Source organism: Sarcophilus harrisii, chromosome 2 (assembly GCF_902635505.1).
Source record: "Sarcophilus harrisii chromosome 2, mSarHar1.11, whole genome shotgun sequence".
NCBI lineage: Eukaryota > Metazoa > Chordata > Mammalia > Dasyuromorphia > Dasyuridae > Sarcophilus > Sarcophilus harrisii.
Window position 1 is genome coordinate 203,716,938 of NC_045427.1, and position 26,585 is coordinate 203,743,522.

The window sequence follows — 26,585 nt, forward strand, 5'->3', positions numbered from 1 at the left end:
CTGTTAGGAATTTGTAATGTAAATGAAGGGTTCTTTGACTTAACCTTAGATCTTTGCTTTTTAAGGCTTAATGAAACTTTGGACCCACAGTCACCTTAACTTTCTTTTCTTTATTTCAGGTATTGCAGATGCACCACTTTCATCACTACTTACTTGTATACCCCACAAAGCAATGAATTATTTTACAATTAGAGAGAAATAAGTTTTATTTTGAGGAAACTTGAGTCCCTTGTCTTATATTCTAAAACATTTCAGTTCTCTTGTTACATGTATCTCTCCTTTCTATGTACTAATATTTCAGTAATAGTCTGTTGAGAAAATACTTGCACTCTTAGTGAACCTGATTCCTCCCTCTCTCTCTGAAAGCCAAATTGTTCTCCCAGCATGAGAGCAGATACAAATAGGATTGGCTCCAGCATTGATACTGCAGCAGGACCACAAGTATCTTAAAATGAAGAGGGCTGTGCAGAAAGCACTTCAGTGTCTTCATAAGCAGCGACTACCATAGTGTTTTCATTTCTGTCCAACCCATGGGTTTATGCCTTGATATTCTTTAGCCTTGGCTTTAAAGATCAAAATCACCAAAACACAAACAAGTAGTGCATAAATTTTATAAAGAGAATAGGAAATTGTTCCACTGAATCCATTATACACTCATATCATCAGATTCCTTTTTGTGTGAATTAGATTCAGAAATACACAGAAACATGCATAAACTGTGAATGGTTTAATTGGAACATATTTATGTTTATTTTATGTTTTATTTTATTTACAGTTCATTCAAAGTACATATAAATAAATAAATAGAAACACAATAAATAAAAAAATGAAAAAACTAAAAAAAATCAGTGATATTAATTAAACTTCTCTGGTTCATAGGACTGAAAAACATAACTTTGTGGAAAAGATTGTTTTAATCCATAAGCCAACAAACATAAACAGGTAATAAATGTTTACTGAAGGAAGTACTGTCAGTAAAATAGACAGCAACATGTCTTGCATAAATTATAATTTGGATAATACATTTTTCAAAGGTTACTAATGATGTCTTAATTGTTGAACTTGATGGCATTTTCTCAGTCTCTTAAGACCTCCTTCCTTGCTCCCTGTAGAATTTGACTGTTAATCAGGTCCTCCTGTATATCATTTCCTTGGTTTTCATGAAACTGTTCTGCTGGTTCTCCTTTCTGCAGACTGTTCCTCAGTCTCCTTAATTATGTCATCCATAATTAAAAGCCCTGTGATTGGTCTTTTTTCTCTTTATATATCCTCCATTTTGATTGTCTCATTAGCTCTCATATTTAAATATTGATCTCTATGCAAATAGTTTGTTGATGAAGCATTAGTTTCTATTAAGTTTCACATTATTGAACATATTCCTTATGCATCACTGATATGAAACTCATCTAAAATAAAATTAATTTTCTTTTGATACCACCTCCAAGCCTGTCCTTCATGGTACCACCATCCTGTTTCTAGTTATCCACATTCAAAACTTTCTAATTATCCTTAATTCTTCCCTTTTTGCATTGTTGTATGAATTATATGAGATAAATTAAAAATAAATCCAGTAGTATTTTATTTTACAATTGTGAAATTGTAACATAGTTGAAAACATAGTTTTCAACATTTTTTTAAAATTTTGAGTTCCAGATATTTTCTTCCCGTCTCCCCAAAACAATAAATAATCTGATACATGTTATGCATGTACATTTATTTTGAACGAAAAATCAAAAGGGAGAAGACATGAGGAGAAAGCAAACCAAAAAAATAGTATGCTTTGATCTGCATTCAGTCTCAGTAGTTCTCTCTCTGGATGCAGATGGCATTTTCCATTCTAAGTCTGTTGGAAGTGTCTTGAATCAATATATTGCTGAGGAGAGCCAATTCTATCAGAGCTGATCATTATATAATCTTCCTGTTGTTGTGTATAGTGTTCTTTGGTAGTACTCATTTCACTCAGCATGAAATATTTTTTAAAAATTTCTTAGCATAGTGCTTGGTCTAGAGTAGGTACTCTAAAAATGCATACTTCTTTCCCTTCTTCTTCTATCACTATCCAGCCAGTTGTCAAATCTTAATAATTTTAATTTTTTTTTGAGGCAATTGGGATTAAGTGACTTGCCCAGGGTCATTATGAAGTGTTAAGTGTCTGAGATAAGATTTGAGCTCAGATCCTCCTGACTTCAGGGCTGGCACTCTATCCACTGTGCCACCTAGCTGCCCCCCATAATATCGTTTGCGTATCTTTTCCTATGCTAACATGAATTCCACTTGAGTTTAGGTCCTCGTCATATATTGCTTGAACTATTGGAACTGTCTTCTGATTAATCCCACTAGAGTCTCGGCCCCAATCTGTCCTCCATACTGCTGCTGAAATAATCTTATAAAAATAAATGACTATATTCTCCAGCTCAGAACAGCTTCCCTCTTTACTCAGATGAAATAGATTTTATTTGGCATAATAAAGGCCAACTTGACTTCCTATGTCTCTAAGCTTCTTACTATATTTCACTGAAATTGACCTTTGTGCTGTTCTCAACATTCTACCCTTTACCTCCATATCTTTACACAGATTGTGTGTCCTTGTATATCTGAAATGCACCCCATCCTTACCTCCACTTTTTACAATCTGTAGTTTTATTTAAGGCTTGGCCTGTGTAGGGGACTATAGCAAGCCCCTTCATTTTTAACACTCTCAAATGTGTTTATATGTGTATATATATTCATCACTATAATTTTAAGTTCCTTAAGAGTAAGACTCTTTAATTTTGTCTTTCTCTCCCCAATAGTTAACATTGTATCTAACACAAAATAGAATTCAGTAAATGTTTAAATCAGTTCAGTTCAATAAGCATTTATTAAGTGCCACTGTGTTTCCTGGAATTCTCCTAGGGATATAGAGCTATAGAGACAAAAACTAAATAGTCCATGGTTTCAAAATAACTTAAATTGCAATGGTGGAATAGGGCAGGTTCATAGAAAATTAAAATATAGAAAAGACTTGGAAGAGAAATTATTTGAATTTTGAAAGAACTTAGAAATCCTGAAAGGTAGATGTGAGAGTTAAGTGCATTCAAATGTGGAAATATAAAATATATGTAGTAAACCCCAAGTAAGCCAATTTAACAAAAATATAGAGTTGTGAAGGATAGTAATGTGTAATTAAAACTGAAAAGGAAGAAGTCAGATTGTAGTAGGCTTTAACTGCCAAAGAAGGATTTTTGTATTATCTTAGAAACAAGAGGAGCAACTGTTCACTTGAGCTTTAAGAATACCAATTTGGTAGTTTTTTGGAGAATGGATCAGAGAGAAAGAGTTGAGAGACCAATTAAAATACTATGGTAATTAGGAAAAAGTTGATAACCTGCTGTGTGGGTGGAGAGAAGAGGATGGAGATAGACTTGACAAGAATTTGCAACAGAAAGCAAATGTTGAGGATAGCTCTTGAGTTTCAGACCTGAGTGATGGATACTGAAGACTTAGGGGGGAAAAAGGATTTTTTTGGGAATAAATTTTTATTGTGGAAATATACAGTTTGAGGTGACTATGGACATCCAGTTCAAAATGCTAGTCGTTGATAATGTAGAGAGAGAATGTGCATTGGAAGTTTACTGCATAAACATGGTTGCACTCTTGGAAGCTATTGAGATGATCAAGGAAGCTAGCATAGAGAAGACTTAGGACAGAGTCCTGGAACTTGTAAGCTTGTAAGCATTAGGATGTGGATTAAGAAGTAACCAGGCTAGAGGCTAACTAGGAGTACTCAGTGGGAGAGTGAGTGTCTAGTATGATATAGTGGCCAATGCAGAGAAGAACTGAGAAAAAGGTAAAGAATTTGGCAATCAATACACCATGGGTAGCTTTGGAGAATGCAGTTTTAGCTGAATGATGGGATTAGAAGTCAGACCTTGAAAAGTGACTGTGAAGTAAGAAAAAGAGATATAGGCAGCTTTTTCTAGGAGTCTGGGAATGAATGCGGGGAGAAGGAAAGGTAGTTTGAGTTGGGAGTAGATGAAGTGATAGAAATGAGAAGACATTTGGGCATGTTTGTAAATAGGGAAGAGTATATAGTCTCTACTTAGATTGTTTTGGGTTTTAGTCTATATACTTGATTTTATTAGTGTAGGAGCTTTCTCCACACATATAATTTGTCTTATAGCCTTTGCTCCCTGGAAACACTGAAGGGCGTAGAGTAACGTACCATGATCACATAGCAGATATAAGTAGAACTTAGTGATTCATTTGGAAAAGCACTGGCTCTGGAGTCAAAAGGAATCAAGTCCAAATCTTATTTCTCATGCTTACTACTTGTATGACTTGGGATAAATTATTTGGACTAGATTGACTGCTAAGGTTTCTTTCAATCCTTAACCTGTGATTCTAAATTTCCCTGACACCAAGGCATGCCCTTTGTCTGTTGTGCCATTCTGCCTTCCAGTTTTGACGATTAAAAAAAAAATTGTCAAGTTATAGAGGAGTAGAATTATATTTTGATAGATGTTAGGCTCTTGTTTTATGTCTCCAAATGCAAAGATGTTTGTAAGGAGAATTCCTAAATGTTGCTTTTTTACTAAAATATAGAGAATTGTGGGAGGACAATGCAGAGATTGAAGAAGGCATAGAAAATAGAAAATTACTTCATGAGCTTTTCCAGTGGGTTTTTGTGGTTTCATTAATAAAAAAGGATGAGAATGTCATCAGATATATATCTTAGTGGTACATTTTATGAATGCATAATCACGATGTCTCTGCTACTTCCTATTTTCATGACCTTGGGTACAAATGGCTTAACTTCTCTGAGCCTCAGTTTCTGAACCTGAAGGTGTTGGACTAAATGGTCACTAAGGTACCTTTTAAATGTATGACCTAAGATTTACAGTATTTACAAGCCTCAGATAGATTGAACATATATTATTTTTAAAGTTTTTTTTACTTTTTTTTCTATCACTGCTTCCTCCTTCACCCCCAAAGCTTCCCTTGTAAGGAATAAATTTAGTTAAGCAAAATAAATCAACATTGGCTGTATCTGAAAATATCTGCCTCATTCTGTATTTAAAATCTGCCACTTTTCTATTGAAAGACAGTAGATATGTTTGGCCATTAGTCCTCTAAAAACTGCATTAGTCACTGCATTGATCAGGAAGTCTTTCAATGACGTTTTCCTCTACAATATCGTGGTATTTTTGTATTGTTCACCTGGTCCTGCTCACTTCATCAGTTAATAGAAATCCTTCCAAAATTTTTCTAAGTTTTTCACATCCCTTTCTTAATGCGGAGTAATATTCCATTGCATTCTTCTACATAGCATTTTTTTTTTCAGTCATTACATCATTGGTCCCTCCTAATTGGTACTAGAATGGTACTAAAAACATTTCTGTGTATATGGACGTTGTACTTCTATTTCTAACCTTGGTTTTCCCATTTTACAAAATCGGGAATTAAGGCTTAGTGAACTTGTTCAGTTACATGTAACTATTGGAGCTAGACAGAATGCAACTCGAGTTTTCCTGACCCCTGCTCCATGGCAGACTATTCAAATAAAATTTATATAAAATGGAGATTATATATATAAAGACAATTATCTTAGCTGCCTCCTTGCAGCAAATGATACAAAGATAACATTCCTCCTTTAGGAAAAGGTGATGACCTCGGAAGGAGAAGAGATCCTTCCTAAGGGGTGCTTGGAATTGCGAAGAAGACTGAAGAATTGAGAGAACAGCTGGCATGGAGTCCTGCCTCCTCGTGAGCACAGACTCCGCCTTCCGTTCCGCCCTCCCCAAAGGACTGGTGGGGGCGGGAACGTAGAGTGGTGACGTGTTGTAGAAGCTCTTGTGGGTTGGCTGAGGCAGCGGCCCCCTGCCCTTCTCGGAAGTAACCGGGGAGCGAGGCGGCTCCAGGAGAGCTGGCTTGCCGCGGAGGTAAACATGGCGGCCGCGGACGCAGCGGCACCGTCCGCGGTTTTGGCCCCAGCCCCGCTACTAGCTCCGGTTCCGGACCCGGCCGCGACCCGAAACAGTAGAGAAGATGCTGCTACCTACGCGACTTCCAGCCGGTGGGGACTCGGCGCTGGGTTGCGAGGAAGCCGAGCTAGGATGGCGGGGGGAAAACGACAGTCTTCAATCGCGACCCCGAACCCGGTTCTTGCGGGCGAACTGATCCGGCCGTCCGTGTCGGAGCTGTCCCGGGCCGTGCGCACCAACATTCTGTGCACCGTGCGCGGCTGCGGCAAGATCCTGCCCAACGGGCCCGCGCTCAACATGCACCTGGTGAAGAGCCATCGCCTGCAGGTGAGGGCCCACTCGCCCCCGCCCACGCCCCCAGCGGGCCTGTCCCCATCCAAGGAGACCACTCACGTCCTACCTTGGGGAAAGGGAGGGTCGGTGCCGCAAGCAGCCAGAGCCGACGCGGCTCGTCTCCAGCTCCCTCAAGTTAAGCCCCAACTGTGTACAGTACCCTCATCTCAGGTTTGCCCAAAGCCCGAACCCTGCCCTGGCCCCAGTGCCCCTCCCTCCCCTCTTCTTCCAGCCTCAGAGTGCACCCGGGAAAGTCAATAGCCACAGGTGAGGCCTGGACCCTTCCAGAGCGATGGTTGCGGCGCAGCTCTGCACCAAATAGCTGCCCCGGCGAGGTGTAACCCAGTGCCCTCTGAGAGTTAGGGGAGGCTGTTAGCGCGGCGGGATCCGAACGAGCTTTATGCAGTAGGCGGTCTTTCATTGGGGTGCGCCCCTCCGCGCCTGACGCTCCTTCTCTGCCCCGGCTGTCTCCCTTTCCCTGCACCTGGGTGTTGGGAGAGAGGGGGGTCTGCAGAGAAGTCCATTGGAAGAAAGCTATTATTGGATTGTTGTGGTTGGCCGAAAGCAGAGTCAGGCTTGAACACACAAAGCAAGCTCGCTTTTTGTTTTGGGAGCTGGGGGGAGAGACTGGTTACCAAGAGAGTGATAACCATGATTGACCATGGTTGTTTGAGGACCGTGGTCAGTCAGGAAGGATTTATTAATAACTGTTCTGAGCAAGGCACAGGAAACCGGGAAACTGAGGCACAAGACTGTGCCTGCGTATTAGGAGCTCAGTTTAATGAGGGAGACACCATGAAAACAACTAGATACAGACTAGATTCGTGGAAGATAAACTGAAGATAATCAGTAGAGGTTATTAAGAGGGATCAAAAAGAACTTCCTATAGAAGGTGATATTTTAGCTGGGTTTTCGGGGAAACCAGGAGGCAGAGATGAGGGAAGAGGCATAGAAGAGAGTTATGGAAAATGCCCGGGCGAAGCGGACTATCTTGTGCTGTGAATAGCTGATGCTATTGTCGCTGTAATGCAGAGGATATGGGCTTGAGGGCAGGAGAGGCAAGGTATGAGGAGACTGGAAGGGTTGGAGGGTTGGCTAAGTGGCTTCAGAATCCTAATGGTGAGAGAAGCATTTTACCAAGTTAAGAAAATTATGAGTGTTGGTCTAAAGTTGAGAAACCATAGTGTTTTTAGAGTGAGAAACTGGAGTGTCAGAGCATATAATTTAGAATCTGCAGTAGTCTACTCTATCCTTTTTTCTTTAACTGACTTCATTATCTCAAATGATTTTGTTTCAAATAGCAAAGGATTCTGGTCTTTTGATTTCATGATTACACTAGCCTACCTTTGTGCTGCAATTTTCAAGGGGTTGCAACAAATATTCCTTAAGACTCTTAGGTGTGAGGCAATGTGAATGAGTGAAAACATATTAAATGCTGACTTCTCTATTTGGCACAGTGCTGGGGAGGCAAAAACAAATAAATTAGAAGAGTCCCTGGCTTCCAAGAGTTTGTTATGGGGAATATTGTATACAGAAAGGAAAAAATATTGTATACAGAAAGAAAATAGAGGTAAAAATAGGAGAGGGAAGGGAGGGGCAGGGGCAAATGAGCACAGCAGCATAGTTTGGGGATTACTGTTCCAATTCCCAATTCCATTGTGAGTAAGGCGGCTGCATATGTTGGTGATGATGGAGAAGTGTTAGACCCTAGATGCTCATCCTCCTGTTTATTAGTTAGCATATTATTCCTTGGAAGTACTTTTTAAATAGCTTGCTACTTAGCCCCTGTCTGTGGAATTACAGAAATAGTGACAGAAGTGAAGTGACTTTACTAAGATCATAAGACATACATTTACTCCCTTACTCTTGACTCTAAGTTTTCTAATTTTTAAGTGCTATGTTCTTCCCATTAAGCTAGACTGTGTCACTTATAGAGATTGATGATTCTCTCTAAAAACCTGAACTGACCAGTTATAGGAACTATTTTTCAGTTAGTTCAAAATTAAAGATATATTTGCCCATTTTCCAAATTTTTTTTTAAAAAATGAACTTGAAATAAAGGAAATTTACGAGACCTGTCATTAGCAGAAAGGTAAATTTAATGAATCTGAGAGCAAAAAGGCTACTTTGGGAAAAATGTAATTTTTGGGAGTATCATTTCAACTCAGGTCTTGTAATCTATCATGGAGTTATATAGGTCTTAGGGAAAGCTGCATTTAAAGAGGATATCTTTTCAAATCTGGCTTTTCAAGTCCATTTTGTCTGGAGGAAGCCATGAAATTTATGCAACCCTCTTTTCTTAGTTAGATGAGCGTTCTTCAGTGGAAAACTGGAACCATCTACTCATTCTGCTTCCTAGGCAGGTTTAGGTAAAGGAAATTCCTTTTGATCATTCAAGAAGTATTTATCTATTCAATATATGCTTATCACTCTAGTAGACCTGAACTGGGGAAGTTTTTTTTTTTGTTTTTTTTTTAATATTCAGCAATAATGTCTTTTTACAAGGGGGGGGAGGGTTGGTTATAAATTATTTTATATTTACATATTACTCATTCAGTTAGTCATTGCCTAGTCAAATTGTGCTTATTTTGTGCTATTTCCTCATAAATATTCCTCCCCCACTTTAAAAAAATGTGAGTTATTAATACTTTTCTTCACCTACCCTCTCCCAAGTCTGTAGGAGTTGGGTCTCTGTTCAGTGTTTTTGGTCTGGGGTGTGTGTGTGTGTGTGTGTGTGTGTGTGTGTGTGTGTGTTTTGTTTTGTTTTTAAGTCTGTTTCATGCCCTATAAGGAAAACTGGAAATCTGTCCAAGCTCAGCTTTAACTTTAGAGGGCTTCTATGGAGATTGGAAGCTAATAATTCGGTGAAAATTAGGCAAAAAATACCTATTGCTTCACTGTTCAAGTATTCTTTAGTTCATTATGTTTGGCAAGAGGGAAGGAGGATAGTAAGTACTTTAAGAATCTGTAAATTTTTCCTTTATTGTTTAAAATGTGGCATATAGGTGCTTAAGTTGAATCCAGAATTTTTAGAAATGGTTTGGCAGAAAAACAAGAAAGTACGCTTTTAAGTCATTTTGAGAGGATATACATGGAGCTAAGACTTGCATTTGTTTTAAATTTATAGTATAATTTAAAAGAATGAACTATTCTTTCTTAAAAGCTTCCAGAAAGGAATGCTGAAACATGATTTCCCTATGGCCATATTGCCGCTTTTACATTCAGTCTTGTCCACTTTTCACATTTGGCCTTCTTCCTTTTTCTTTTGTACTAATAGAATATTAAAATTGCAAAAGAAAGACTTTAGAGATCATAAATTTTGAAGTGAAAGAGCCCTCAGAAGTCTAGTCCAACATCTCATTTTATAAATAAGTTCTTCATGCTTGAGATGTGCCTTGCCTGAGATTAGAAAATTGAGCCAGGATTCAAATCAGGTGCTCTGACTTCAAATTCAGCTTTTCCCCACTGTATCAAATAATCTAGTTCAGTATCATTTTATAGAAAAAACTCAGAGAGCAAAAATAACCTCCCCAAAGACACACTAAAAATTATGACAGAGCCAGACTAAGTCTTTTGTTTCTAATTCCAGAACTCTTTCTGTTTAGTCCACAGCTCATGTGCATTTCTCCAACATATTTTTTTTCCTTGGGATTTTAATTCCCAAATGCTAATTTTATGACATATACATTCCCATTCATTAAAAATACATCAGAAACACGAGTTCTTCTTTTGTATAATTTGTTGTACAACAGTCATAGCATAGAAAGTCTTACAAATAAGACTTTTATTCATACATAGGATCTATGAGGTGCATGTACATTTTGCACACACTAAATTCTATTTTCATAATTTCTTTAGTACCAAACACATCTCCTATAATAGCTGGTTCTCACCTAAAGCTTGGACTTACCATGAAGCAGTCAGAGTCAAAGAAAGAAGATCGATCTTTGTTGTTTGTTGGTTGTGTCTGACTTCCTGATCCCATCTGGGGTTTTCTTGGTAAAGATACTGGAGGATTTGCCATTTCCTACTCCAGCTCGTTTTACAGATGAGGAAACTGAGGCAAACAGGGTTAAGTCACTTTCCCAGGGCCATCTAGCCCATAAGTATCTGGGGCCTCTTGGGTCTTTCTGACTAAAGGCTTATCCCTCTATTCACAGTACCACCTAGTTGCTTCCTGATTTTTCCAGAGGAAATTGGATTGAGAAGGACAGAAAGATAGTTTAACGATCTATCTTAGAAGGAGCTATACAACTAACTACCCTTTGAAAGTTAAGACCAAGAAATAACAATGGGGAAGCAGACTTGATCTGAGTAAGCTTTAATAATGGCCCTGTGACGAAGCTGGTATCTTATGGGTCTGGGTCAAACTAAACATTTAAACAAGACTATGGGTCTGGTTTTTTTACAATCTCATCATCCTTTATTTACCTCATATTAACATATTCGCCATTCCATTCTTGTATCTATATTAACAGTACACACACACATATTAAGACTAAATGGATTAGTATGATAAAAGAATCATCAAAAATAAATATAAAAAAGTACATGAGATTGTGTAGGTGAGGTATTATAATGAAGGTGAGTAGATAGTAACTGAAACCCTCAGGTACTAGTGGTTAATGTAAAATAAAACTCTTGTAACAAATGGGTTGTATTTTTTTCAGCTAGATTTCCCTTCCAGAGTGATTCAGTGATATGACATTTTCTCAAAGGCATTATTTATCTGAGATGAATCTGTTTGGATTTGACCAAATTAGCCACATTAACGGATAGATTTTGGAAGATAAACTAACAATAGCAGTAGTGTTATATGACAGCATATGTGGCAAGAGTATTGGGCCTATATTTAGGAAAGACCTGGGTTTGGATACCACCTCTGATACAACTCTTATAGCCTTCGTTTCTTCTTTTGTAAGTAGGTAAAATAATACCTGTAGTATGTAACTAATAGTTATTTTAGAGATCAATATAGATAACGTATGGAAAGCACTCTGCAAGCTTTTAAATTGCTATGTCTGATATTATGAGAGAACTTGTGGAAGGAAATGTTCTAGGTGCAAGAGGTTTCAAGAAATAGAGAAAAAGGTCTTTTCCTCATAAGATAATATTTATTTGGGAATACTGGCTATCTGCATAAAACTGAACATATTGCTAATTGCTTTGAGAAGAAAGGAATATCTAGGAATGGTACCAGTACAGACTATAGAATACTAAAGGGAATTGGAAGGGTTAGAATTAAAATATACAATTTTATATGACTTTTGACAACATAATTTATACACAAAATTGCATCTTTTACAGGATGGAATAATAAATCCAACAGTAAGAAAGGACTTGAAAACGACACCCAAATTCTATTGTTGCCCTATTAAAGGATGTCCTAGAGGTCCTGACAGGCCATTTTCACAATTTTCTCTTGTAAAACAGGTATTATAATTTTTTTAACTACTTTCCTGCAAAGAAACTTTATAAATGATATGAATATAATGTGTTTCTTATTATCAGAAACTAGCAATAAACTAAGATAATTTGTAGGAGAAAGTTTATTAGAATGCAACAGGCAGCGTCCCAATGGAGAAGATGCAGGTATTAGATAGAAAAGGATGTTTTGGGAAGTGTTTTCAAGTATGGGGACTAAAATAAAGAAATATTGGTATAAAAATGGGATGGGAAGATTCATAATGGGTTTTGAGGGATGAAAATAATCCAGGATGGCAAGGGGTGAGATAAATGTGTGATTAGGATCTGTCCATATCTCATAAAGTATATAATGTGAGCAGGGTATATCCCCAGTCATTGGGGATGATCTCAGAAGAGATGTGTCTCTTAGAGGATGGGAATGTTTACCCCATTTAAAAAGTACCCAAACTAGCTATCTAAGGAGTAAAGGGGTAGGGTATATTGGAGAATGGGGAGGGGGCAAAGGAGGATAGTGAATGATCAGAGAAGATGAAGGATTATATTTAAACTCTTAACAGGACAGACTTGATCCTAGAAATACTAAAGTATCAATAATTTTTTTCCTTCTCCCTTTGCCTTGCCCTGTCCTCCACAAATTTACAGGCTTTCTCAAACGTCTTAGCACAGTTTTAAGCTATTAAAACTTTACACTGCACTAAAACTTTTGAGATACCCTATTTAAATAAAGTGATATGGTGGAAAGAGGCATGAGGGGAATTGACATTTATGTGCCTTCCTAAATCCTGCCCCTGTTTGACTACCATTGTTTTTCCCCATTTAAAGTGATACTTTATATCTTTAAGTTAACTGTTTACTTTAAAATTTTGACGAGTGATTGAAAATTTTTATTCTTGCCTTTTAGCACTTTATGAAAATGCATGCTGAAAAGAAGCATAAATGTGATAAATGTAGCAACTCCTATGGTACTGAATGGGACTTAAAACGACATGCAGAAGATTGTGGCAAGATTTTCCAGTGCACATGTGGTTGCCCATATGCCAGCAGAACAGCATTGCAGTCACACATTTATCGAACTGGCCATGAAATCCCTGCAGAGCACAGGTATGAGAATGAAGTCTGATAGAACTGGGAGGCAAGGCAAGTCATCTGGCCCTTTATTCTAGAAAACTTATTATTCTTGGGGAGGTGATTGGAAAAGAAACAATTTATTACTAGGTAGAGAGGAGCTTTTCAAAGTAAGGCCTTTTAAATGTTCCATAGCTCTTACAATTCTTTGATTTTTTTTTTCCCTACCATTCTGTTTCCAGGACTTATATAAATATTACAGTATGAATTGCTAAGTTGTTTTGATATTTGCTGTGATTTCTACTTGGTTGGAAAGTTAACATTTATATATTACAATAGTATATAATTTAGAAATGAAAAGTATTCTATTACATGGTAGTTTTAAAATTAGAGTCTCACTGAGAGGCAACATGGCTAAGTGAATAGATTGCTGTACATGTATTGAAGATGGTGAAAGAGTTCACACAAAATCAGTTTTCACTGTCATTGTGTCTTAACAGAGCCTGCTTCCTCTCTCTGTATTATATTTTTTCTTTCTTTTGCAAACCTCAGCAAGACTAGCCTTTTAGGAGATCTACCAGAAGGGATTCATCCAGTCATTCAGTCAACAGTTATCTGTTAAGGACTTGCTGTCTGGCCAAGCTTTGGGAATACAAAGATTTGACAGACAGTCCTAGAATACAAAGAGCTTTGATATCTTGGGGAGGATAGAACATGTGCACAGCTAAGTAAATACAGAAACTATAAACAGAATAAATTCAAATTGATTGGGGAGAAGCAAGGAAAGGACTGTAGAAATTGCTAGTAATTGAGCTGAGCCTTAAAAAGAACCTGCAGATTCCAAGAGATAAGTGAGAAAAGCCAGCACAGAAAGCCTGGACAAAGGCAGGGAGGTAGGACATGGAATGTCACAAATGGAGATCAGTAAGTCAGTATATTTGTCTAGAGGGTAGAATAAATGAGGAAAAGTAAAGTGTAATCCATTTAGAGAGGTTGAAGCTTTTAAAGCTAAATAAAGGAATTCGTACTTTATTCTAAGGGCAATATGAGTCGTTGAAGTTTCTTGAGCAAGGGAGTGACATAGACCTGTATTTTAGGACTATCAATTTTGGCAGCCACATAAAGGATAAATTGGAGATAGGAGAGACTTTATGTAGGGAGACCAATTAAAAAGCTACTACAGTAGTTATTAAAGTAAGGTAAGAGGGCCTGAACTAGAATAGATGTGGACAGAGTATATTTTTGATAAATTTGAGGATTAATAAGAAAGAACAGCCGACAGTGATTCCTAGATAGTTGAAAAATTCTAGGTGGATGACTAAAAAAGTGCTGATTTCTCTTCCTACCCCTTCTTCCCTTCCCTGTAAAAAGAGGGAAGTTATGAAGAGAGCTGGATTTAGGGGAAAGATTATACATTCTACTTTGCATTTGTAGAGTTTGAGATGTCTATGTGATGTATTGGTGGAAATGTCAAGCAGTTAATTATAAAGAGTTCAGCAAAGAGATGAATATATAGATAAAGTTAAGTCATTTTTATAGAGGTGATCACTGAACCCATGGGAATTGATAAGATCCCTAGAAAGTGTTAAAATAGAAGACCAAACCAGAGCCCTGAAATATACTGATACAAATAGAGTAGAATATAGATGATGCATCTGAAAAGAAGACCAAGAAGAATTGTCAGGCAAGGAGATAGTTAAGAAAAAAACAAAAGAGTTTCATGAAAACTCATGGAAGATAATATAGCAGGGAGTCAGCAGTGTCAGATGGTATAAAGATGTTGGAAAGATGAAGGCTGAGAAAAAAAGGTCAGCAGTTGATAATAAAGAAATCATGGGTGTCTTTGGAGAATATAGTTGGAGTAGTAGGGGCAGAAGACAGATTGCAAAGGGTTAAGAAGTGAATTGAGAGGGAAGAAAGTGGAGGCAGGGAATATAGATAGCCTTTCTTTGGTATTTGACCTAGGCAAAAGTAGTTATCCTCTATTGTGGATGAGAATGAATTAGTGGTTTGAGTTTTAGATTAATTATTTTTTAAATTCTATTACTGTTTTTAGGGACCCACCTGGTAAGAAAAGGAAAATGGAAAACTCTCTGCATAATCAGCAATTGTCTGATAAGGCACTTGAATCGCTAATCAACAAACCAACGACTAGAACAGATACTCAAGACCTGGAAACTTCAGAGATAAAGTTGGTGGCTTCTTTTGAAGATTCTTGTAGCTCTAATGCCAGAAAGCAAACCCTTACACCTCCAAGATACACTCCAAAGTTGCTTTTGCCGAAGCCCAAAGTGGCTTTGGTTAAGCTTCCTGTTATGCAGTTTTCACATTTGCCTATTTTTGTGCCTGCAGCAGACTCTTCGGTCCAGCCCATGGTGGTTGGTGTTGATAATCAAGGGTCTGTCACAAACACTGTTCATCTACTTCCTTTGTCAATAGGAACTTTGATACTAGGATTGGATTCAGAGGGTTTCTCCCTTAAGGAAGGCTTACCACTTTCAAAAATAGTTAATCCCGTTGCTGTTGAACCTATTAGTACAGGTGTACAAGTGAATTTGGGCAAAAACTCAACTAATGCATTACAAGAATTAGAAAATATGTGTCAAAAGAATAAAATTTCTTCCATCAATGTACAAACAGATGTATCTTATACTTCACAAACTCTCATGTCATCTTCACCTTGGGCCCCTCCCGATTCCTCTGTGTCTTCTTGTTCTCAAACAGATTTAACATTTGGTTCTCAAGTTTCTCTTCCCATCAGTGTTCAGACTCAAACATTTTTGCCCTGTACTAAGATAACCTCCTCCATAGCAGCACAGACAGATACCTTTACTCATGCTTGTCTCCAGCCATGTGGGATCTCTAGGGAAACTCAGACCAGTGGAATCCAGAGTTCAGCAGATGCCACAATGTCAGTGAACCAGACTGTCATGTGTAATGATATATTTGAGAATGTCCATTCTTACAATGTTTCTACCCCAGACATTGCAAACAATAGTTTAGTCACTGCTCCTGTATCTCACAGTTTGTTACCTCACGAGGGCTGTAAGAATTTGCGTCAAGACAGTGTAAAATCTACACCTGTTATGAATTTCAGTACACAAAATAATATACTCCCATCACAAAACATGACTGATAACCAAACCCAAACAATAGATTTGTTAAATGATCTTGAAAACATACTGTCTGGTAGTCTTCCAGGCCAGACTTTGGATAGCCGTAGTCTCCTGTCTGATAGTAACACTGGAGCTGACACTCAGCTGTCATCTGGGTCAACCCAGAACCCAGGAATTGATTTTGACATTGAAGAGTTTTTTTCAGCTTCAAATATCCAAACTCAAACAGAAGAGAGTGACCTTAGCAACATAAACACTGAACCTGTCTTGGAATCTCTGGATATAGAAACCCAAACAGACTTCTTGCTGGCAGACAGCACCACTCAGTCTTACAGTTGCAAAGGCAATTCCAACTTCCTAGGGCTAGAAATGTTTGATACTCAAACACAGACTGATTTAAACTTCTTCTTAGATACTAGTCCTCATCTGCCTCTGGCAAATATTCTGAAACACTCTAGCTTTTCTGTGAGTACTGATTCTTCTGACACAGAAACTCAAACTGAAGGACTCTCTGCTGATAAAAATGTACCTGGCTTGGGAAAAGTCCAATTGAATAGTACAGAAACCCAGACAATGAATAGTGGTTTTGAAAGCCTTGGGAATTTATTCTTTACCAGCAATGAAACTCAAACTGCAATGGATGACTTTCTTTTGGCTGATTTGGCTTGGAATACGATGGAATCTCAGTTCAGTTCTGTAGAAACACAGACATGTGCTGAACTGTGTTCTGTGTCAAATTTCTAAGTGTGAGAAAAAACTTTTGGAAACTTTAGTGAAAAAATGAAAGAATGGAGGACAACAGTGGTCTCTCTGTGGTGAATGTAACTGAACTTACGCAGTTCTTAGCAGTTCCTCAAAATAATTTGTTTCTTGTATTTGTAAACATGAAACTTGTATGTGTTTTATAAAGTGTCAGTGTCTATAAATTATTATTTTTTTAGTTGCTCACTACAATTTCATTTACGGTAATTGTCATCATAGTTATTTTTTCCTTTTACACACCGAAAATTCACATACTGAAACCAAGTCTACCTGCTTCTGTACTTTAGCCTGTTTTTGTTATGTTTTCAAAACATTTTGGTCTAAGTATAGAAAGTGCTTTATTGTGGGGGCAGGAGGGAGGGGGGAGAGAAGAAACAAAATTTTGGGTTTTTTGCACTTAGAACTTTTAAACAATGTTGGCTCAAAATTCCTGTTGGTTCTTGAAGCTAGTATTTGAGGTGGACAGATACTTTCTAATCCCTAGTCTTAGCAGGCTGTGTTAGATGTAGCCAGATTTGTGATGACAGCCACATTTTTTTGTTTGTTTGTTTGGGAGCCTCACCATCTGTTTTCTGACTTTAAGGATTTCAAAACAAAACGTCAACCCTGTTACAATTTTTACCTATTAAAATAATCACTGTATAAAAGAGTAATGACTCTTGAGCTACAACAAAGCGTCCAATACTTTTAAAATGTTCAGTCTCTCTTTGCTTTTCCACAGGGACTCTCCTATAACAATGCTCTTAAAGGAAAAGATGATAGATAAAGTGATGTTAGTTCTTTTGAAAGTAATTGTCAACTAACAAAATTGAGCAAAACTGAAATCATTTATGGAACCAGATTGGAGATATTTTACAAATCTTACACTGAGATTCTCTTTTAAGTGTCATAGACTGAATGGTGCTCAAGAGCTACTTCCCAAAGCAAACAAAATAATTTTTGGCCCCTTTGGATGTTAAGGAATCCTATCCTGCTAAAAAACAAAAACACCTACCCTTATCTCTTACTCCTCCTTGGCTAACTTAGGGCAAGGATACAACCTATGTTGTCCTTTTTCTTATTAAATTGCCCCAATTTCTATATCTAAATTTATGGCTAACATCTCTCATTAATGAAATGCTCTGGTGAGGGAATAATACTTGTGCCTTGGGGCTGGACGTTCTAGAGTAGATTAGTCTTATATAACATTTTTTTTTCTTTATGTCAAGAATACCAAATAGTACAGTCCTAATATAAATGTGAGAAGAAAAGCATATGGCTTTAATAAGCAGGGCATCATATGTCTGATATTAAAAGAGGGATGATTCAAGATCATTTCTGGTGTTTTTCTTTAGTTTTATAACATGTTAGCCAAGGTTGAGGAGATAAGAGATAATTTAGTTTGACAGGCACATTTTCTAAGTTAATAAAAACCGTTAAATGGTCCTCCAATTGGACATGCTTATACAGATGGATGAGTTTGAAGAAACATACCAAATCTGAGAAGGGAATTACAGTTATATAAATTAAAATTATAGTGTTATGCTGCTATTTCAGATATCTGATACAGAGGCCATAACATAATGATTTTAGGTGGTTTTAGTAATGATCAATAATTTCCCATTTGAAGCAGTTTAATTCAGTGTGATGGATAAGAGAAAGAACTGATTTGGTTGGAATGGATAAAGTTCTGGATATCAAAACTTAAACTTTTATAAAGCCTTAACTTAGCAATTCCATGTGTTCTTAGGATTGTCATTGCCTTAATGTTTAAACTCTCTTGGCAAAGGAGCAGTGCATGCTTGTTTATGCCTTGTGTAAATATCGTATATTGTGATCCCTGGCTTGAAGAAGCACTTTGTTTCTGTGATAATGGATATCTTTTTCTTAATTCAGCCAATAGATATTTGTAGGAAAGTAAAGCATGTACAAATGAAAATAACAAATGAGGCTTGTTTCAAAAGCATTTCTCAAATTTCCTGAATTATTCAAAAGTGAAATAAAGCTCATTATAAAACCTAATATTCAGTGATTAAAGAGAAGTAAAAAACTACATTGTTGAGAGTTCTTTAAGTTATTACCCTCCCTCAAACTTTGTCTTTATTCTAAACTTTTTACAAAAAGTTCATTTCCCATTAAGAGCCATATTGCTTTAAACTTTTGTTTGACCACAAAAATAAAGATGCCAACAATTTTTACTGAGAGAAATGCTAAATGATAAAAATTTCACTTTAGATCTAGATGACAAATCAATAATTTTTATTAGGCAAAAAATTTTAATTTCATGAACTACCGGTTGGAAAATAATCAGCTTATTCCTAGAATTGCTTTAGTTGATGCAAATTCCCAAAGATGAACCTTAAGAAAAAAAAAAAAATACACCACTTTTGTGGGAATAAGTATGGTTCTGGCATAGGAGCTAAGATTGGGAGGTTAGAAGATGTTTGATGACTTCCTTTACCTTTTTCAATAAAAGGTTGTGTGATTCTAGGACAAACATTCTGTATGCGATTCTGTTTTCCCTGCATAAGATATAAGAAGTTCATGTAAAAAGTAATGTTACTTAACAACATACTTTTAGAACTTTTTGACTGGCATAGTGCCACTTATCTGTAATCCCTGCTCCTGGGGAAGGCTGAGACTGGTGGATTGTTTGAATTCTGGGATTCTGAGCTGCAGTAGGCAAAGCCAATTGAGTTTTCACACAAAGTTCTACACAAATATGGTGAACCCCCTGGGTTTAGCCGCCAACTGCCTAAAGAGGAACAAACCAGTCCAGGTCAGAAAAATAGCAGACTAAAATTTCTGTGAGTAGTCACTGCACTTCTAAGAAGCCCATGTTAAAATTAAGTCTTTAAAAAAATTTTTTTTCATCATTTAAGAATTTGAATTTTTTGTTTTTGACAAACTATTGGGACTACATTATGTTGCTCAGTAGTTGAATTATATTTTGACAAACATCAGTAAATCCTTCTACTTGAAAATATCTGTTAAAAAAGATTTTAGTTTTACTTAGTAATACATGGTACAAATACTTAGAAATTGCATTACTGGGCACCTCTCTTGGGGAAGTCAGTGACGGGTTGTATGTAACAAACTAAAATATTCATAGCGTTTTTTGTGATAGCAAAGACCTGGAATAAATTAGGTGCTCATCAGTTGGGAAATTATGAAAGATGATCATTGCACTGTTAGAATAATTCAGAAAAAACATGCACAGATGGAGTCAAGTATTGTCAAGGAAATAGGATCAAGTAAGTTCACACAAACTACAATGGTAAAATTGTAAACAAAACAAAAACATGAAGCAGCTGAGTGCAATGAATAATATCAACTGTAGAAAACAATGAAATTCAGAGATCTTCTAGTAAAAAGGTGAGGAGGTGAGGGATGCAGACTATTACATACAATGTCAGACATGATGGCTTTATTAGTTGACTGTTGATTTGTTAAAAGGGAGCATTCAATGGAAGAGAAAATCAAGAAATGATGGATGTTAAAATAAGCTTCAAAAATAATTTTTTAAATGTTAAAAATACCTGGTTCAAATGAAGAATGATGAATTTTAAACTTTAAATTTTAAAGACTGGGCAGTGTTGGCAGGTGGGGAGGAGCTTTAATAATAATTTGTTTAGATTCTTCTGAAAGACTTTGATCAACATAAAAATCTTTCAAGCAGAAGACAGATCATTGCTGGGCAATTATTTCCCTTGAAGAACTCAGTTAATGAATTAGAACCCATAATGATACAATGATACAATACAATTTTATTTATTTTGTGTAGCAAGAGAGACTCCCTTTTAGCTGACTAAAGCAAATCTGATATGACTTCTATAATAGCAGTCTCAGATCCGTCAGCATAACCAAATTGTGAAATCTTAAGTTATATGCACATTTTAAATCATTTGAGCAGATACCTATAAGATAATGAATTGAAGATAAACATACATATATCAGCCATGTTCAAATTCTGGGGAAAAGGCCATTATTTAATCACTTTGATGGAGACATTGAAGTCATATGGGTATTTGGTGTTGCCTTTCAATCTAGTCTAATTGTAAAGGCATGTGCTTATAAATTCTATTTACGAATGCTTATAAACCTGACATTCTGAAGGAATCGTTAGAATCCTATTGCTAAAGCCTACCTCATCACAAATCGCTTTGTTGTGTTCTAAAGCAAATTGAAGATGGGTAACACAAAACTACAAGTATATCTAAAGCAAATAGCATCATATTTCTGGTTTCATCTGTGAAGCACTTCCGTACTCCTATCAGTGGTACAAAGTCTTTTTGGAATAAAAATATCTCCATAATGATCCATTTTATTCTCAACGGTGCACATTGCTGAGAGGCTTTCCAATGTCTGCCAACAGTAACTTTGGTCAAATACCTGAGACTGCTGGTGAAGGAGACAATACTACTGCCTAGTGACCAATCTTGATATCTTCATCTTATCACTTTTTCTTTCTCTTTTTTTCTTTTTTTTTCTCTCTGTCTTTTTTTTTTTTTTTCTGTCAGCTGCCAGCTAACTGGAACGCTACTAACTTTTTCACATCCTGGATGGTGGAGTGAGATTTGTGATTTCATTCTCAAATTTGTAGACTAGAAATAAATCTGAAATTTATCCTCTTTCAAGTTGCATCTTCCTTTCCTGCTGATTCTAGTATTACTGCTGTGATCTCAGAAAATATGGAAGCCATACTGAAAGAACAAAAGTTAATAGATCAATGAATCTAAATCAACTTGCCTCATCTATTTAACTTCTAAATCATCTTTTTACTAAAAACAATTCCCCCATTAAAAGGTCTGCTTACTTAGAGAAATTGAGACTTAATACTTACAAACCTCATTAAATGACTTAGAGAAACATTGCCCAAAGTACAATTAGAATTATTCAGACTACAAATTCTTTTACAAGGAAATCCTTGATTAGGAGTTAATTTAAGATTATAAGCTGTTTCAAAATTCCTCAGATTTGTAATTAATTTGTTCTTTTTCTCTGAAAATCTCAATTCTGAAGTAAGTTCCTTTACCTCTTTGGGCCTCAGTTTATCTGTAAAATAGTGTTTGCATATAAAATGGAGTTTCCAATTCTCATTATAACTCCTGTGGTTTAAAAAAAACAACAACCAAGAAATCATAGGCACTATCACCAGATTTTGCATGGTAGTCACAAATTGTAAAAATACCTTTGAAATAAAGTGTTTTGATCCAAAGAAGCAGGTAATGCTACATTACCAACACTCATTAGTGACATATCAATATCTTTCCCTAAGGCAATTTGTATTATGGGGCTCTTCGATTTCTAAGGAAATAAAAAAAAGGCAAAGGAAGCTAAGCTTTGTTGAAACAGGGGCTAATGTTCCTCCATAATAGAGACTGAAAGATATGAAAATTGAACAAAAGCCAATCTTACCACTACAAAAGTGAAATTCTGGGTTAATTTTCATCTAATCACACAAGTGAGAAGAAATGAGATCTGTACTATTTCTGAATATGTTATCTTGTCCTTTATAATAATTATAACCTAATTGTATTAGAAGAAAGTGCTTGTTTCCTATGTAATTATAGGTTTTCCAGGTTGAAAGAAGGGATGAGGAACAATAAAACAGTTTGTGCATATTTTAAAGTTTCATGCCTAGTAAAGCTAAAAGAAGTATTTCCAATGGTTTTTAATGAACAGAAAATGGCCTATTTTCACTCATATTTAAGAACCTTCAAGGATTCCTTGTTGCTTTTAGTATAAAATACCAATTAAATATGTACTAACTTGACATTTAAATCTTTTAATCATCTGGCCCTAGCTTTCTACTCCAGACTTACTTTACATTATGATCTTTCATGTACTCTTTCTTCTGACCAAACTGCTTTACCTACATGCCATTTTATCTGCTGTCTCTCTACTTTTGCATAGACTTTCCAAGGCACCTGGAGTGTACTTTTTCCTCACATCTGCCTGGTAGACTCTCTCAGTTCCTTCAAGGGTAAAGCTGACAGGCCCTACCATCTAACATATATAAACCAAAATGACTGACCAAAGCCAGAATATGTGAAGATAATTGAAGGTTTGCAGATCTTACAGGAAAAATTAATAAAAATTCAAAATCCTAAGAATCTTACTATGAGAAATAATAAAAATGTCCAGAAGCTTTGAAAACAGTAAAAAACCTATTTGAATGCAGTGATTATTAGCAGAGGAAAACCCCCAAATTTGAAACTCCAAGACATATCTTGGTTATATTTTAGGATTTCAAAATTAATCCACAAATATTGCAACCACTCAAGAGAAAGCCCAACAAATATGAAGAATAGTCTAACATTATCCAATATCCATGAGAAAACAGAAGATTGCAACAGAATATTCTAAAAAGCAAAGGACCTTTAGATATATCCACAATAACAGTTTAATTATCAGTTTTAAAATATTAATCTTCAACAACAACAAGAAAAATCAGAAGTATTCCTGCAAAAGAAACCATAGATGAGAAGTCAACTTGCCAGCATTCCAAACAAGATCAGAAAGACAAATAATACAACTATCAAGAAAAGATTAATGTTTCTAGGTTATTATTGATTTTAAGAAGTAAATTGAAGGATAAAAAGAAAATAAGGGGATCTTAAAGGAAGATCCTAAATTTTAAGAGGAACTTGAATCAGGAGAAAGGAAAAACCAATTAGTATTTTACAGATAAAATCCTGTGTTCCCTTATACGTGAATCAATTATCTTTTGTGTAAGGAGATAACACTATGGGAAGTAACTCATGTGGAGAAAGTATAGGCAATAGAAAGGAGCTAGAGATAAATTTCCACTAAGCCTGCATATGAGCAGAGTATTTTGATAAATTTGGAGGGCAATGGGAGAATAAGAGCATTGGGAAAAAGGAAGAAGAAGAGGGAGTGGAAGATGAGAGTAGTTGCATAGGTAAAATTGAAGGATACTATTCTATTAAAGCCTCTTCTTATGAGGGGTGTGGAGAGAGACAAGAAGACTCAATTTGTTTCAAATCAGGTAATGGGTACCATATGTATCAGTCTACTTTTTCCCAAGTTAATTGAATCTCCTAGGACTGCATCAGGAAACAGGATATGGTAATAGCTAACACCAAGATTGGCAGGAGGAATATGAATTCAGAGGAAAAAATTAGGAAAAGTGAATGGTCATGATAAGGGGAAGGAATATGGCTGAGCCCCATGATTTAGAATACATAGTTTCCCATGTCCATGTTTTACATGCTCCCCCCCAAAAAAAAAATAGTGGGGGGAAGTAAAGAGAAAGCAAAACCTACAGATGTCATAATTTTAAAATTGGATAGGAGAGCTCAACTTTTTATTCTAGAAGCTCTATAATGAGGGACACTGAGAATAAAGAAGGGACATCTAAGTGTAGTCCATGAATGGGAGAACAGAATTCAGAATAGTTTGAATGGAGATTAAAGATAAAAAAAAATAAATCAACAATCCTTGGAAATGAATGCTAAAAAAGAAGAGGTGGGATGGTGTGGAGTGTACCAGGTTATGTGGGATAAGGTGGGAAGATTTTAGCAGTACCCTTATCTGGTTGAAGAAAGGGAAGGGTCAAAAGGGGATAGTAGTAAAAATATAATGGGGGGGGGAAGAAAAGAGAAAATAAACAATTAAATTCAACAGTCATATATACTATAAAACATGATGTATTTTTTTCTCTTTTCAAAAAATCTTATAAGAAATGGCATGCAGGCACTTGACCCAGAAGTACCATTGCTGCATCTGCATCTCAAAGAAATCATAAAAGAGGAAAAAGGTCCCACATGTGCAAAAATGTTTGTAGTGGCAAAGAATTGGAAAATGAGTGGATGTTCATCAGTTAGAGAATGGCTGGACAAGTTGTACACGAAGGTAATGGAATATTATTGTTCTATAAAAAGATGAACAAGCTGATTATAGAAAGGTCTGAAAAGACTTACATGAACTGATACTGAGAGAAACAAGCAGAATTAGGAAAACATACACAGTAACAGCAAGAATGACAGTGATGAAAAACTGTTAAAGGCTTGGTTCTTCTCAGTGGTTTAGTGATCCAAAGAAATCCCAATAGACTTTGGACAGAAAATGTAGACTTAATAAACATGATCTCAGATATAAATGTAAACCACTAAATATAAATACTGGATATAAATCACTAAAATACATGAAAACAGAAAAATACTATAACAAGTTGCTACATATAAAAAGTATAACTAAAAAGAAATTATTTTTGCGTGTTGCTATGTGCAAGAAACATAATAAAGACTCAAAATCAAAATGATTAATTATCTATTTGCAGAAAACATGGTGGCTTATTTGGAAAACACTAAAAAATTAACAAAGAAACTAATGAAAAGCTTTAACAAAATAGAGGGATGAAATAAAACTGTAAAAATTATCAGTATTTCTATTTAGCAATAGCAAAATCCAGGAGAAAATGATGGGAAAATCCCATTTAAAATAACAACAAAACAAACCACATAAAATATTTGGGAGTCAATCTATGAAGGTATACTCAAAATCCTCATAAGTAACAACTTTTTACAAAAAAATTAAGGCAGATAAAGAATTGGAGCAATATCTATTACTTATGGTTGTGCCATGACAATATGCTTAAAATGATAATGCTACTTAAATTAATTTAGAGATTTAGACCTATACCAATCAAAATTGCAATTTTGGTCCTAGAAATGAAGAAATATTTTTTTCAACAGAAGTCAAATTCTAGCCTTCATATCACCCAAGAATTCCTTTTCAACCACATCTCCCACCTTAAAAATAATGAATTTAATATTGACAGATAATGGACAAAGTGGATAGGTTTGGAGTCAGAAAGATCTGCCTCAAAATCTTACCATAACCTCCTCAAGCCTGTTTCCTTACCAATAAATCAGAGGCAACAAGACAATTGTTAAGAATTAAATGAGATGAGATATACAAAGTGCTGTATTGTAGTAGTTGTTTTTTTTATTAAACAAAAGGCTATCACAAAACAAACTCCTAATTTCCAAATTTTGGGGATTAAGATTAAAATCATGTTTGAGAGTTAAAATGCAATAAGCAATTGAGGAATATAAAATCCAAATAAAAGAAACTTTACTAAATAAAATAAACTAAGTATTAAAAGAACACATTCCAAACTTAAGATGATATACAATGCTCGAAAGTCATCAAGACAGGAGCTGGAGGCAGCTAGGTGGCACAGTGGATAGAGCACCAGTCCTGAAGTCAGGAGGACCTCAGTTCACTTAGTCTCAGACACTTAACACTTCCTAGCTTTGTGACCCTGAGCAAGTCATTTAACCCCAATTGCCTCAGCAAAAAAAAAAAAAAAGAAGTTAGGGAAAGTGACCAGATGGCAATTACTTTTGAGGGCAATTCCTCCCAACTTAAACTTCTTAAATTACAAATCTCCACATAAAATAACCAAATAACCTTTTTGTGTCTTGAAAGAACCAAACAACACATATCACAAGAATGAAACTTGGGATGTAAACAAGGAAAAAAATTAACCACTGGTCACATCTACAGAGGTTCAGTGAGACCAATCTTGCCCCATAGGTGACAGTCAAAGCCTATCCTGAACTCCTCCTTTTTGTAGTTCCACTTTTGAATATGGAAATTTGTATAGAAGAGGAAAATTATCCAAAGGGAATAATAGAAAGTCTGGTCATAATAAGAAGGAGAAGAACTCTATTGGAAGTGGAGATGTCAAACCTGGGACATAAGGTACTAAAGGCTCTGAAGTTGTCAAGGGAATTGTGTGAATGTTTGCTATCTACTTCTAGTGACTGCACAGCTTGAAATAATGTTTTCTATTGAGTTTCATAAAAATTTCTATTTCTGTTTTTATTGTTTTCTTAAGCCTAAGCTAATGGCAGACAGCAACACAAGTTCTAAGTATACTTGTCTCCCGCCTCTGTTTACACTGACT

General features: G+C 36.0%; 3 protein-coding genes across 4 annotated transcripts in view; 2 read left to right on the plus strand and 1 right to left on the minus strand.

Annotated features, from left to right (window-relative positions):
- Positions 1 to 1,437, plus strand: part of CENPN (centromere protein N) — a 45,320-nt gene extending 43,883 nt beyond the window's left edge. For both annotated transcript variants that reach the window (XM_003757846.3, XM_012539872.3), the window contains exon 11: positions 120 to 1,437. In XM_003757846.3, coding sequence (XP_003757894.1) covers positions 120 to 202 — 83 coding nt within the window. In that variant the 3' untranslated portion in view covers positions 203 to 1,437. The remainder of the gene's footprint in view (positions 1 to 119) is intronic.
- ATMIN (ATM interactor) lies at positions 859 to 17,903 on the plus strand. The gene is made up of 5 exons (XM_003757847.4): positions 859 to 942; positions 5,637 to 6,290; positions 11,604 to 11,729; positions 12,625 to 12,824; positions 14,845 to 17,903. Exons 2-5 carry the CDS (start codon positions 5,928 to 5,930, stop codon positions 16,646 to 16,648), a joined length of 2,493 nt encoding a protein of 830 aa, XP_003757895.1. The 5' UTR covers positions 859 to 942; positions 5,637 to 5,927; the 3' UTR covers positions 16,649 to 17,903.
- A 1,337-nt stretch (positions 17,904 to 19,240) lies between these two features.
- The window catches only part of C2H16orf46 (chromosome 2 C16orf46 homolog), a 65,516-nt gene continuing 58,171 nt past the window's right edge, over positions 19,241 to 26,585 (minus strand). The window contains exon 5 of the mRNA XM_023494624.2: positions 19,241 to 21,348. Coding sequence (XP_023350392.1) covers positions 21,314 to 21,348 — 35 coding nt within the window. The 3' untranslated portion in view covers positions 19,241 to 21,313. The remainder of the gene's footprint in view (positions 21,349 to 26,585) is intronic.

Excerpts from the sequence above, each read along its gene's own strand:
- ATMIN (XM_003757847.4), top strand. The coding sequence starts at position 5,928 with ATGGCGGCCGCGGACGCAGCGGCACCGTCCGCGGTTTTGGCCCCAGCC. Across the intron at positions 6,291-11,603 it reads TGAAGAGCCATCGCCTGCAG|GATGGAATAATAAATCCAAC; the intron begins GTGAGGGCCCAC and ends CATCTTTTACAG. Across the intron at positions 12,825-14,844 it reads GAAATCCCTGCAGAGCACAG|GGACCCACCTGGTAAGAAAA; the intron begins GTATGAGAATGA and ends TACTGTTTTTAG.